We start from the raw sequence: 14,602 nt of genomic DNA, 5'->3' as shown, positions 1-14,602 counted from the left end.
AAAACCTTCCATTTTAAGACCTTCTGTCTGCTATTCTGTCACAGCAGAGAAAAATCTAACATGCAGCTTATAGGAGGAAAAACACCAGCCATCCTCAAATGGAAAACAGTGTGACAGTGAGAGCAACCAAGAGCTTCATCCTTGTTGGTACCCAAACCTGTCTCTGATCCAGTTCTGACATGGAGACCTATGAGATGTTGCATTCTAAGGGCTACGGCTGCTCCTCTGCAAACTGATCTATTAGAAGACTGGTCACAAAGCATGAAATGTAGTGTTTTCTATGTGATGACTAGTCAACAACTGTTCAAAGTTGTTGTTGCTACAATTTTATAATTATTCAGATGACTGAAGGAGCCAGCCCAGTAGAAGCAGAGGGGCAGGAAGCACCAGAATCCAAGGCCAGCATTCTGCCAACCAGGCCTTCCCTTTATGTTTTCTCCCTCTGTGTCTGGAGTTTGCTGGATAGGCATAGTTGTTTCCTTCAATATCTGCCCATGGTGAACAAATGCCCCTCCTTTGCGTTACAGAATTCTACAGTTCCGTCTATATAAAAAAAAGTTCAAGGAGACGTTGAGGCCTTATGACGTGAAAGATGTAATTGAGCAGTATTCCGCCGGACATCTTGACATGCTTTCCAGGATAAAGTACCTACAGACAAGGTAATCCATTCAGATGAGAAAGGACTATGTTCTCTCAGCTACTAAGGAATCCAAGTCATATGACTATAGAATTTCAAGCGACAGGCATTCAGAAGTAATGCAAAATACAGCAGAGAAACTTCACAAACAGGAGGACCCGTTTAACACTGTGGATATATATGTGGGCCAAGGAGCTTTACTCTCAGACTTGGCCTTGGCAGGGAATAGAGTAATGGGACCATGGTGAGCAGGCTTCTGTCCCTTCTAAAGGAGTCAACTGTTACTATGTTCTATTTAGGGCAATTTTTCAAAGCTCCAGAGAAGCCCTGGTCTATTTCATTGGCCAACATTAGCTTTCTGATTGGTCTGATGGAGAAAAGAAGACATGTATATATCAACTAGGTCCTGTCCATGGTGCTTTGGATAATTATGAAACTCTGATCATTTAACATCTCAGCTGATTTTGTTCTAAGTGTAAAATTTCAACCACATTTTAAGAATTTACTTTTGTTTTTGTTTTTGTTTTTCGAGACAGGGTTTCTCTGTATAGCCCTGGCTGTCCTGGAACTCACTTTGTAGACCAGGCTGACCTCGAGCTCACTTTTTTAAGAATTTAAGAATTATTTAAGTGTTATTCATAACTGGAAATACAAAGCAAATTGACACCATTTGGGAAGATTGTTTTTAGGTAATACCACCACTCTTATTAATCTCCTAAGTTCTTTACATATATGCATCTGGTTCATTAGAATTCCATAAGATATTTATCCATAAGATATTCCCTATTTATTATTGAGAAATCAAAGCTATGAGTCCAAATTTACTAACTCCAAGTTTCCCAGTCTAGAAATTGAAAACCTAACAAATCAATATATGTATGTCATGTATGATATCAAAACTCTGCCTTGATCTGGCAATCATATGAAGCAATATTATATATATATATATATATATATATATAGTATTAGCACAAAAATGTGCATGCATTTGCTCAGAAATACACATGGCATGAGTGATGTAATTCCCTCATATGAGAGACCTGAAGAGAAACTGACACAATTCAATGGTCACATGGCCTTCTGCCTCTGCATCCAATGGAGTATCCTCCTGACTTAGTAGGAGCACTACACCAATGAAGCTCTTGGTGACAGTGTTATCTAGGAAGTATATTTATTCATGACTTCTAGTTGTCCCCCACACAGTGGTCAGGTTCAGTAGCTGCTGAACAAATGTATTATGTATAAACAAGTTTTCAGTCATTCCATGCTATCATCTATGCAAATATGGATGTCCCGGAGACAGAGGAAGACAGCGTGTTCCCAACAACAGGCCAGACTCCAAAACTATCAGGCAGTTTTAATGTTTACATGATAGACCATTACACTGTCATGATTTTTGATAGTTATCAAGAAAATGTGTTTTGGGGGATTTTAGCTGGAGGTTGCCTGCCAAGATTACATTACATTCTTCAGTGGGCCAGACATAAAACAAGCCTGACTTCAAATGATGCTGTGAGTGTCTGTTGGAAATAAAGCTGGGTTTCTAGAGGAAAACATAACCCAAGACTATTTCTGGATGCATCTTAGTGGTCACCCTGAGTTGCACCCCACCACCTCTTCCCCTGCTCCACAGCATGGTGGACAGCATCTTTCTGCTGAGCAGGTATTTTGTACAGAAATAGAAGCATGGTGCTGAAACTAGGGTTGAACCATCCTTCCATTAGAGCATCAAGGATCTATAAAGCTAAAAATGGAACCTAGAGTCTGACAGTAGATCTTCTCTAATTAGGAAGTTTGGGGATGAACAAAAGAGGTGGAAGATGAGATAGACATAATATACATGTGACATTAGCACTAAGAAGTAAGGCAAAACCCTTAACCCAGTCTGTGGATTGTCTCCCTCTGGTACCCCGGAGATGAGAAAATGTTCTCACTCCCTCAGACTTCAGAAGATAGCAATATCGTGCATGGCAATATCTCTCCTTTTACTCTTTTTCTCATCCTCTCATGTTCCCCCTTTCACAGAGCCACATTTGAATTAAGAAATGTAAGAATTTATTTTCTCACAACAACAAAGCTTTGTTTAATCTAATCTCTCCTTTGCTTTCTTCCCCTTCTTCTTCTTTCAGAATAGATATGATTTTCACCCCTGGACCTCCATCCACTCCAAAACATAAGAAGTCTCAGAAAGGGTCAGCATTTACCTACCCATCCCAGCAGTCTCCAAGGTGGGGCTTGTGTTTGTGGAACGATGCACTGTTGAGACAAGGCCTATGCAGTGCATCCATCCCCAAATCTCAGCTTGGGTACTTTATGTGAAATCAACCCTCTCCCACAGAAAATGAATAGAGACTTGGAAGGCAGGTTCAGGTTGTGGCCACTTGAAAATCTTTTGTGCAGGAGACTTTATGCTCCTATTCCAAAGACATATAAATGACACTTATTTCTGTGGGATTTTTTTCAAATAGAAAATAACCAGTTTCCTGGCTATAAAACAAGAGGACACTCATGAGTTTTGTTGAAAGAGAACATATTTAATGTTAGAGGAGCTAATGCGTTCTTGGTCAGCTCACTTGCTTCCTCCTGCACAGTATTCTGGAGCTTGACTGATACCCCTTCCAAGACAAAGTGAGAGACAGCATACAGATGCCAGCAGCTCTAACAATGCTGTAACTCAGATAATTCTCCTTGCTCCAAAAAAATATTTTAAAGTTTGAACAAGTGTTGTCCTTTTTTAAGGTCCACAGTTTGCACTTGTGTCTCTTTATTCCAAATCATCTTTAAGGCAAGCAAGATGAATAAGTGAGGGACTACTTTGCTTCATCTTAGAGTCAAGAGCGTTGGCATGGTAAAAGAAGGCATCTACTCCTCAGGAGTAGGTTTGGCATACAATAAAGAATAATGGGACCCGAGGCCGCTGAACCTTCTAGTGGGAATGACTGTTGCTGTGTTCTGTCGTAGCTAATGTTAACAAAGAGTCCTGTTTTCATATAATGCAATTTTTATAAAAAGTAAATATAGTTTTGGAGAATTCCACTCTTAAAATTTTTGGTTTATTTTATTATAAGTAATTGGTTAATTACTTTGGAGGTTTTGTGCTGGTTTAATATTTGTTTTTGAGAGAATGTCTCATGACCTAGTCCTGTCTATCCTTAAACGGTGTAGCACAGGATGGTCTCCAACCTCCAGACTAATGGGACTGCAGGAATGCAAGACTACATCCAACTCACAACTTCCTCATTTATGAGATAGTGTGGAGGGCTGTTTTTAAACATTTTAAGAGTATAGTGTGGTAGTACATATTTATAATTCTAGCCTTTGAGAAGTAGACACAGGAAAGATCTTGAGTTTGAGACCAACCCCAGGTACAGAGGGAACCATATCTCAAAATAAACAAACTAATAAATCAAATAAAATAATATAAAACAGCATTATGTGGACCATATCCTGTGCATTCTCACATGTAGTCCTCTACCTCCCTGGTGGGTACTTCATCACACTTGTATCATACATAAGAAAAGTGACACTGAGAGATATTAACTCCTGAAGTCACAAAACTCATAAGAAAGTTTAGGGGCTTGAAAAGAGGTCTGTAACAATAAGAAATTGTGGGACTATTTTTGTAGATTTGCAATGTAGGCAAAACTTCACCCAGAAAATAGGTAAAGGGACACTCAAAGCTCTAATTTATCCATGTTAATTAAAATGAATTTTAGTTAAATATCAAACTGAATTTACCTTTGCAAGAGAAATAAAACGCTGGTGGACTGGATGTAGCACCAGGACACTAATTTTTGAAATTTGCTTTAGTTGAAGACTGTTCAGACAAAGAAGTAGCTTAGCAGAGGCAATGACTTAGGGAAAAACAGCTGTCAAGAAAAAAACCCAACATGAATGGGTTTTAGCAACATCAAGTGTCTTTGAAATATCTTATCTCCACATAATGTAAGAATATCGGAATGAACTAGAATGTAGGAAGATAATAATTGCACACAGAGAAAATACAACCTCCCCTGATTCCTGGAGGAACGTTCTAGCATTGTTTTCTGGATGCTGCAGGTGTTTGCCATTCTTAACAAAATGAACCATGTGAAGCACGTATGCCTACTCCATGGAAATTTAGAGATCAGACACTACAGTGGAAGAGCCCTAAGACTGAAAGGCAAGGAAGTTAATTTAAAAGAATAAACACTCTGGGCATTGTTAGATACTTGGTAGACTTCACAAACACAAAGCAAAGCCTCTTTTGCCACATCTTCCAGGCTATCTTAGCATCTTCCTGTAGGAAGGTACGAATGGCATCCGCAGTCCTGACTAAGCATGCCAAAGGAACCTCTTCCAGGTTTTGTCCGTGTGAGTGAAAAACCATGGTCCCATGTACATGGTATTCCAAGTTGGAATGACCTCGCACAATCAAAACAGATACGATGATCTTACGGTTATTGGCTTTTCCTTAGGAATGAACCATATGTAGCCAGGGCAGCCACATCAGAAACTGAAGACCAAAGCATGATGGGGAAGTTTGTAAAAGTTGAAAGACAGGTAAGCCCTTCTATTGCCATGTGTGTGTGTGTGTGTGTGTGTGTGTGTGTACACATGTATGTGTGTGTGTGTGCTTTCTTCTTTGTTTTAGATTTAATTGTTCTCATTTTATATGTATAAGTGTTTTCCTGGCATATAATGTATGAGCAGCACATGCATGACTGATTCCTGCAGAGATCCTCAGAACTGGAGCTATAGATGGTTCTTGGCCACTAGGTGGATGCTGAGATCCAAACCCAAGTCATCCCCAAGAACAGCACCTGCTTTTCACTGCCAAGCCATCCTTCCAGTTCCATAGAACTGTTTTCCAGGTGCCATTTTTTTCCATATGGAGATAAGGCATAATAAATATCACCTACCACTTTAAAAACAGAAAAGATAGGGAAATTAATTTTAATTCCCCAGTTTTGCTTTTCCTGGCTGGGTTATCACCCACATGTTAATTACTGTTTTGAACCTCAGAATTGCTTGTCTGTCCTACAGGGAATTCAATACATCATAAAATTGCCATGAGGATTCAATGAGCCAACACATGTGAATTATGTAGAATGGTCACTGCTGTCCATGCATTCCATGGTACTTTCTTAATAGATGTCAATTCTATGCCCACCATTTCATGTTCCTTTCTGTTCTCTTTTGCTCTAGTCCCAATCTGTGGGTTATTTTCAAGAGGAGGCCTCGGTTATGGATAAGGGTCATTCAGGGTGCAAAGAGAGGTTAACATAATACACCCCAATGGAGCTTATCTCTGCAGTCCACTAGATAAATACCTCCATTACATTTCTCCAGGAATAATATCCTCCAGGATGATCCATCACCCCAAACTAAACCAATATCAAGGAATTGAGAGAAAATGTCAGTGATTGGTCTCCTGCTTCTTATTTTTAAATTTTAATTTCTAATCCTGATTCTTGTGTTTACTAGCCCTGTGACCTTACACAGGTTATGTTATCTCTCTGGTCACTGCTTTGTCATGTGTGAAACAGAAATCACAATAGCATTGACCTTATAAGGTTGTAAAAATTAGGCCAATAAAGTACATGGCATAAAGTCAAATAGCTACGGCCTAAATATTCCTTATAACTACACCTCAGATGTGCATTAACCATGACCTGTCATGAGACTCAGCACCTCATTAAGCCAATGAGGTTTTTCATTTGCCTGATTTTGTGACCTGTGAACTGTCTGAAAAGGAAGAGCACACACAAAGGTACACAGACTTGTGTGTATTCACAGATGTGAATTGTCAGGGAAGGACCACCTCTCTCTTACAGAGATGTGCATGCACTTTGCATTTGCGCTCCACACATTCCTACTTATGAATGCCGTACCTAAAGCAGAAGCACTTTCCATAACTGCCTGAGGGTCCCAATTGGGTCTCTAGGTTTGTAAAACTCCATTTTTGCTGTCACTGCCCTCCAGTGCTTAGGTTACCAAGTATTAATAACAGACACAAACAACCTATATGCTTACATAGAAGAAAATTTACACAAAACAAGAACCCCACATCTTGACTGAAATCTTACCATATCTTCCAAAGGAGGACAATGAGAGCCTGTAACACTTATTCACAAACTGTCTGTGGATTTCCAATCTTTGACTGCAGTGTCATCCTTGCCTGTGTATTTCTAAATGAATGTTAATTTGTATACAGGGCCTTCTAGCAGGAGACATGGAGACTGTTGTAGCTGTTATACTAAGACTTGCCAAACAACCCATCAGCACAGTGACTGTGACCCTTATTCCCAGAGAAATAGTGACTCCTGGTGCTTGTTATTTTTCAGGTTCACGACATGGGGAAGAAACTGGACTTCCTTGTGGACATGCATATGCAGCATATGGAACGCTTGCAGGTACATGTCACTGAGTACTACCCAACTAAGGGGGCCTCCTCCCCAGCCGAAGGGGAGAAGAAAGAAGACAACAGGTACTCTGATTTGAAAACCATCATCTGCAACTACTCAGAGGCAGGGCCCCCCGACCCTCCTTACAGCTTCCACCAGGTGCCCATCGACAGAGTTGGCCCTTACGGGTTTTTTGCACATGACCCTGTGAAACTGACCCGAGGGGGACCCAGTTCTACAAAGGCTCAAACTAACCTTCCCTCCTCGGGAAGTACTTATGCAGAGAGGCCCACAGTCCTGCCCATCTTGACTCTTCTGGACTCATGTGTGAGCTACCACTCCCAGACAGAACTGCAAGGTCCCTATTCGGACCACATCTCACCCCGCCAGAGACGCAGCATCACTAGGGACAGTGATACACCTCTGTCCCTCATGTCCGTCAATCACGAGGAACTGGAGCGGTCTCCAAGTGGCTTCAGCATCTCACAAGACAGAGATGATTATGTATTTGGCCCCAGTGGGGGATCGAGCTGGATGAGGGAAAAGCGGTACCTGGCTGAAGGAGAAACGGACACGGACACAGACCCCTTCACACCCAGTGGTTCCATGCCTATGTCATCCACTGGAGATGGTATTTCAGATTCCATATGGACCCCTTCCAACAAGCCCACTTAAAAGGGGTCACTGGCTGACTCCTGGTACTGTAGACAGACTTTGTACAGCTCACTTACTCTCACAACTAGCGCTTACAATGGGGACTCCACTGGCTGTGTCAAGCGCATGCATGTGCGTGGTGGCCCCCCTGCAAGCAGGGGCTTCTCACAGCCTTCTTCCTCCCCCATCTCACTGCAACAGAATCGCTTCCTTTTCAGCATGGTTTGCATGACTTGACACTATATAAAAGGCACTGTTAGTCTCTTCTAGATACACATTTATCTGCTCTTCTTCCTTTAATCACAATTGAACAAGTACAGGGAGACTTATTGATGAGCTGTGCTATTTGTTTGGTTGGCTGGTTTGGGTTTTGATTCAGATAAGCTGAGAGCATAGTTTAAATTATTTCTAGGCTCATCCCCCCACCCTTGTGTAAACGCTCCAGTTAATTTACTGTTTTCTAAAGCAAGGAAATAATTTTCTCAACCAAAACATCCTGCATTACAATGAGGCTATCCTCTGAGCAAACAGAATAGGAACAAGATAGTCATTCAACCCCAAAGCCAAGATTTAAAACAATTATCTCACTAAAGGAAGGCTGGCAAAATTATGTAAAAGCTCTCAGGGAGACTTGGTCTACCCGTTGTTCAGTACGGTGCCTCAGTTTATTTAACCATAAGATGTTGGTGATTCAAAATATAACATCACATGTGTTATAGACTGGTGAAGAGAAATCTTGCACACATGCCACAAACATAAAAAAATAGTTCCCAATTTCTGTAGCCAAAGATAATAAAATTTACCAGAAGTGGGGTGGCCTTCTAGGCAGGAGCTAAATTTGGTGTTTTAAAATGAAATTCCAACACCTTCTTCTGCCTTACCTGAACCTGAATCCAAAATGGAGATTAGAATCAAGAGCAATCACCTTACCCTGTCCTCTATTTCAAAATGATATGTTTTGGATGTAAGGCAAATGACATGCCTTGAGACACTTGGTTGTCCTGTGGAAAGTGAGGACTCAAAACCTCCACCTGAGGACTCACCCCTTACCACAGTCTCCCCTCACGCTATCCCATTTGCATACTGGAACCCAGGAATTGTACCAAGACACCAGCACTCTTTAACCATGGGATGTAATCTTCAGTCTTTACTTAAAGGGAGAACGATGTCTGCTTTGACTGCAAAGCATGTTTACTGGATGTTTTACAAGTGGGATCCAGGATGGGGAATGCAAATTAGTTATAAATATACAAATAGGAAGAATTCCCAGAATCACCCACTTTTACTTCTCCAGATTTTCTCAATGAAAATACTAGAACCACACAAAATCAAAAGAGCTCCTGATGTGACAACCAAGAGCCTGGAAATCCCTGCCCTGCTGCAGAAAGATGAATGTTAAGCACAAGCCACTATGTGGCCTATTGGGAGATATTGCTACTTGCTGAAAACCTCTAATGAGGTTAAACTGGCTACTCTTTGTGGATCACCACAGTATTAGTGTCTCAGTCATTTCATGCCTTTAAATATGGTTTTTAAATGGTTGCCATGATGACCATCAAGATGATGAAAATACCCTTATTTAGTGTTTGAATATGACTCTCACCAGTGCTGTTGCTGTGTTGCCAAGAGCCATAAATATCATAGCAGACACCTACTTGATGTTTTCATCAATTCCCAATGCTAGTATTCTGCCCTGTGTTGGGGAAAGAGTCCTCAGAGATCAGTTTCTTACAACTTACATGCTGATTGGTCCTGTATAAAGAGCTGAGAATACAGTGATAATGAAAGTTTGTCCCCTTGATGAGAGGACCTTAAACCAAAGCAGTTCCAAGAATGATGGCAAGCACTGTGAGTTGGTAGAAATAGCCAACATGGAGAGTCTCATGAATGGATATACGAATAGTGACATTTAAGTCCAAGGCAGGCAATATATTAATACAGTCACACACACTAGAGGTAAAGCTTTTCTTACAGATTTCAATTGATTTTTCTGGCAATCTGAAAGACAAAGGCTATGGGCCTCTTCCCGCAAATCTTTCAATATGACTTCAGTGGTGCCAGTTTGGCTATAATCTAAGAAAACTTACACCTCTTCCTTGGGATTTGGTTCTTGAATCTGCTCTTCCTATATATTTTTTCACCATAAATAACTGCCCTACCTAGCACCTAACCTACACTATCCCTTTTTATGTCCATGAGTTATCAGAAACAAAAATGATGGCGAATAATATGTGCCGCATGGTTTTTCCTAACATTAACATTCTTTCACAACCTTCTAACATTGCTGTTACATTAAGATGCACTTTTTCAAATAATTCATGTTTTATTTTATTCTTTTGGTTTTTATTTATTTTATTTTTACACTCCAGATTTTATTCCTCCATCCCAGTCCACCCTCCAACTGTTCTACATCCCATACCTCCTCCCTACCCCATGTCTCCATGAGGATGTCCTTCCCCTCCCTCCACTCCACCAGACCTCTAAATTTCCTGGAGCCTCCAATCTCTTGAGGGCTAGGTGCATCATCGCTGGCTGAACCCAGACCCAGCAATCCTCTTCTGTATGTGTTGGGGGCCTCATATCAGCTGGTGTCTGGTGTCGGGTTGGTAGCCCAGTGTTTGAGAGATCTCGGGGCTCCAGATTAATTGAGAGTGCTGGTCCTTCTACCGGGTTGCCCTCCTCCTCACTTCTTCCAGCCTTTCTCTAATTCAACCAAAGGGGTCAGTTACTTCTATCCATCGGTTGGGTACAAATAACTGCATCTGACTCTTTCAGCTGCTTTTTGGGTCTTCCAGAATGTGGTCATGATAGGTCCCTTTTTGTGAGTGTTCCATAGCCTCAATAATAGTGTCAGTCCTTGGGACCTCCCCTTGAGCTGAACCCCACTTTGGGCCTGTCACTGGACCTTCTTTTCCTCAGGCTCCTCTCCATTTCCATCCCTGCAGTTTTTTCAGACAGGAAGAAATATGGGTCAGAATTTTGGCTGTGGGATGGCATCCCCTTCCCTCACTTGATGCCCTGTCTTCTTGCTGGAGGTGAGCTATGTAAGTTCCCTCTTCCCACTGTCGTGGCATTTCATCTATGGTCCCTTCCTTACCTCCCCAATCTCTGGTGCATGTATTTTCAGGAGTTCAAATGGGGATCTTGGCCAAGAATTCTTTGAACTGGAATTTGCATTCTTTTCCAAACAAGCTCTAAGTTTATAGGCTTGCTTCCCTGGTGATTCAAAATCAGAGTGGCAGGAATTAGTTTTGTGTTGGTTGCCAAACTGGTATATGTCTAGTCAGTTGTCTGTATCAGCCAAATACAGGACAAATACTAAGGGCCCTAAGAGCTGCTTGTTTGCATCTAAGAAACAAACAGAAGAAAGATAAGATAATCTGAAATCCTTCTATTGAACTATCCTTTTTTAAAAAGATATCTAAACCAGCCAACCAAATGTATTCAACTGAACATGTCAATACACTGCATGGTCGTCATGGCTGGTGTTCTGATCCTCAGTTGAAATGTCAATGTGAGTTCTATAAAGATCCTTTGTAACACAAAAGAATCTCAGGACGGAATAATCCAAGATAATATGTATTGGAAAGCACATCAGTAGCTCTGCAGCTTGCCTAGGAAGTCATAACACTTTTAACAGAAACCCAGAAAGACTGAGAAATTAATTCCATCACAAAAACCAGGAATGGTTTTATCAGGTTAAAGAATTGTCTTATATGTATTTGGCTGCCATGCTTTAAAATATATTTAAACTTTACAATTTTTAAGAAATGGGAATGAAAGTATAACTCAGTGGTAGAGTACTTGTCTATCATACATTAAATTCTGGCTTTGATCCCTAGTATGGCACGACACATTGTGTGTGTGTACTCGCGCGCACACACACACACACACACACACACACACACACATTAATCGGACATATTTTAGCAAGAAAAAAATAAGAAGAATGAATTTTTAAATGCTAATTAAAGATAATTCTATCAGGCTGAAGAAAAGTGAAATTGTAACATTTTAACTATTAAATATTTCCATATAAGCAGATACTGAAAACTTAAGATAAAGTGAAATTGTAGAAAGAAGGGGGAAAAAACCCACTGAATTGAGAAAGTTCTTTTCAATTACTGTCTGTTTTTAAAACTTAGAATTCAGACTTACTAGATATGACACTGATGTTCTAAAATTTTATTTTTATGAAGAAATAATTAGAAAACACCAAAGTGTATAGGTAAAACCAAATTAATTAAGCAACACTTGTGCATCCTATATCTATTCTGTACAAGGCATTTCTAAACATTGTAGCTCAAAAGTAAACACCCTTAGAAACGATAGCATCACAGAATCTACTCACAGTTTGCCAAAATTATTCTCATTATTTCATGCTACTCTGAGAGTGTAACAACGAAATATTCATTTAGCAAGATGTTCTAGATATCACTGAATACCAAGAATTATGCAACAAACATTCAAAGACCAGAGAGCTAGTCTCTGCTGTAAGAAAACTCATGTCCTCAACTGTTGATAGTTGTCTTAGACTCATCATACTTGATTTCATGGCTGTGGACAACTGTCTACCAATATGAATATTCCCCCACTGGGAACATTGAATGGGGATTTTGCATTTGAGTTCACCATTCTGGACTCTGTAACATCCAATAATTGATGTAAGCACTTGGGCTCTGAAAGTTTTTTGGAAAAAAAAAAAAAAAAGCTTTTTTTCTCTATATCCTGTCACGGTGGAGGGCAGACAAGTAGCCATGGCATCTGTTTCACCATATTGACAAAAAAGGGCCTAGCACAGGCCATGGCACAACATCTACTTGAAAAAGAAGGAACTCATTCATGGGAAATTGAAGATCGGAGTATACGGAAGAAAGAAAAGAAATGTTCTCAGAAGTCAACTAGACTGTTGACAAGGCTGCCAGACCGACCCCAGTTCTCACTCCATTGCTGCCTAGAATAGATACTCTTTGGTTCTCATGAGCATGTGCCCCCAAGAAATCCAGGACCACAGAGGTGTTCTTGGTTTAAAATTTGTCTTCACTTGTCTTCAAAAGTTCATGCTATTTCCACCATGAACTTTAACCTACATTTGCTTTCTGTATCGAAAAATATTCAAAAATGACATACTGTTCTTACATGCCTCAAAACTGAGCTATCTTTACTCTAAACAGGGCAGCAGAATATAGCTTAGTGGTACCCAGCTATAGAAATAAATCTTAGGGGTCAGAGTACCTATGTAGCTTTCAGAGGTTTGGAAACCATGGTGTGAAGCTAATGTTGAACAAACAAAAATGGGATAGAGATGACTTGTATTAAAAATTTGAGTTTTGGAACACTCAGAACTATTTCAGTCTATTTAAAATTTCAAGTGAGACAATCAACTATGTATAAAGTTCTTAGTGCAGTGACTGGTCCATGCCAAAACTGTTAATAATTATTTGTATCTGTTTTTATAGTATGTATAGACTCCATTACATCAGTTAGTGATATCACCTACGGATTCTAAGTTTACACCAGAAAATATTTTTTTAGGGAAAAAAAAAAGCTGGTGGAGATATAATTCAAATTATTGCATGATAAAACTAGGATTCTTTTTTTAGTCGTTAACTATGTACCTGTCTGCAACTGAACATAATTATTTTTCCCATCAAAATGTGCAAGATAAGGAATACTGGAAGGAGCATTAAGAATGTGGTTCTCAGTTGCTAGCTGGTGAAAGTTCTATTGGAGAAAGAGTGCCAGATGTAACAGTGTTCTCTAAAACATGACTTAAGGAGATGTAGACAAAAAAAAAAAAAAACTAATTAAATATGAATGGAAAGCCAACTGTGGCATGATGACTACCAGGGAGCACTCTTGCCATGAATAGGACCTCTTCAAGAAGAAGGTCAAAACTTGTTCAAATTCTTCCTTGTAACTATGGTCTCAGCCTTCAGCAGCCTCAATGTCAGTATCCTTCTAGAATCAATCATAGTTCAACGGAATTGAGGAAGTGTAATTTTGCATGTTCTAAAATATTCAGAGGAAGAAAATGATCACCCATGTTTTTTTAGGCCAGGACACAGATGCTCAGACATCAGGGATTCTGAGTCTCATTGTGAGTAAAATAAAGATCAGGTAGAAGAGTGGTCCTAGGACTCAGGTGTCCTGACTCCTGGTCCAGATGTTAGAGATGGGAGTATTTCTGGTGACGCTGAAAGATAAATTGTCTGACTCCCTTGAGAAACAGCTGAACCAGAAATGTTTTTTGAGACTTCACTATCTCTAGAATAGGACTTATTCTCCCATGTCACAAAGATGTCCCATCTGAATGTTTCATCTTCAAAGGGCTCAGAGAAACCTCCTGCCAATGAGCACACCTGGGGAGAGACTGAAGAACAACCTTTTAACCATGTGTATAACTTCTCTCCACCCTTCTGACTATTCCTGCTTTGTCTCTCGTTATGCTGCAAAGATTGGACAGGTTTACCTGTTTGGTTCATCCCCTGGACTCATTAAGAGCCACTCACAGATCCTTGGGTTGCACCCTCAGATACTGGCCCCACTGCATGAGACTTCTCCATAGGTTTAAGGATCTGATTTCTTTGGGAATCTGACTTGCCGCAAACTTCCTATTCAACCATAGGTGACTGTGTACTGGAATATCTGGGGTTTGTCTGAGCATGTCTAGTTCCTCTCACTTGACCCTAGGGGATCCTCATCCTTGCCATTTCATAGACATTTCAAAGAGTACATACTCTTTGCCAAAAGCTGCATTGGATCTGTCCTTCTTAAAACATATCACGTTTGTGTAATTGTGGCGACACTTTAGGGAAAAATTTGGTATCTCATGATTCACATGCAGAAATCTTGAGTTTCCACTTGAGCTGTGCTTACATTTGCCAGAATTTAACAGTGCTCCCACAGAAATCTGTATTAAACC

At 40.2% G+C, this 14,602-nt stretch overlaps 1 protein-coding gene across 4 annotated transcripts in view; it reads left to right on the top strand.

Moving 5' to 3' along the window:
- The window catches only part of Kcnq3 (potassium voltage-gated channel subfamily Q member 3), a 277,993-nt gene extending 267,983 nt beyond the window's left edge, over positions 1 to 10,010 (top strand). For 3 of the 4 annotated variants that reach the window (XM_029469949.1, XM_029469950.1, XM_029469948.1), the window contains 4 exons: positions 528 to 659; positions 2,767 to 2,865; positions 5,095 to 5,179; positions 6,964 to 10,010. In XM_029469949.1, the coding sequence (XP_029325809.1) occupies positions 528 to 659; positions 2,767 to 2,865; positions 5,095 to 5,179; positions 6,964 to 7,698 (1,051 nt within the window). In that variant the 3' untranslated portion in view covers positions 7,699 to 10,010. The remainder of the gene's footprint in view (positions 1 to 527; positions 660 to 2,766; positions 2,866 to 5,094; positions 5,180 to 6,963) is intronic. The other variant, XM_021183338.1, reaches the window with a different exon arrangement.
- The last annotated feature ends 4,592 nt before the right edge of the window (positions 10,011 to 14,602 follow it).

Source organism: Mus caroli, chromosome 15, assembly GCF_900094665.2.
Source record: "Mus caroli chromosome 15, CAROLI_EIJ_v1.1, whole genome shotgun sequence".
Lineage (NCBI taxonomy): Eukaryota > Metazoa > Chordata > Mammalia > Rodentia > Muridae > Mus > Mus caroli.
The sequence above is the reverse complement of the archived record's forward strand: the minus strand, read 5'-3'. Positions and strand labels throughout refer to the sequence as shown.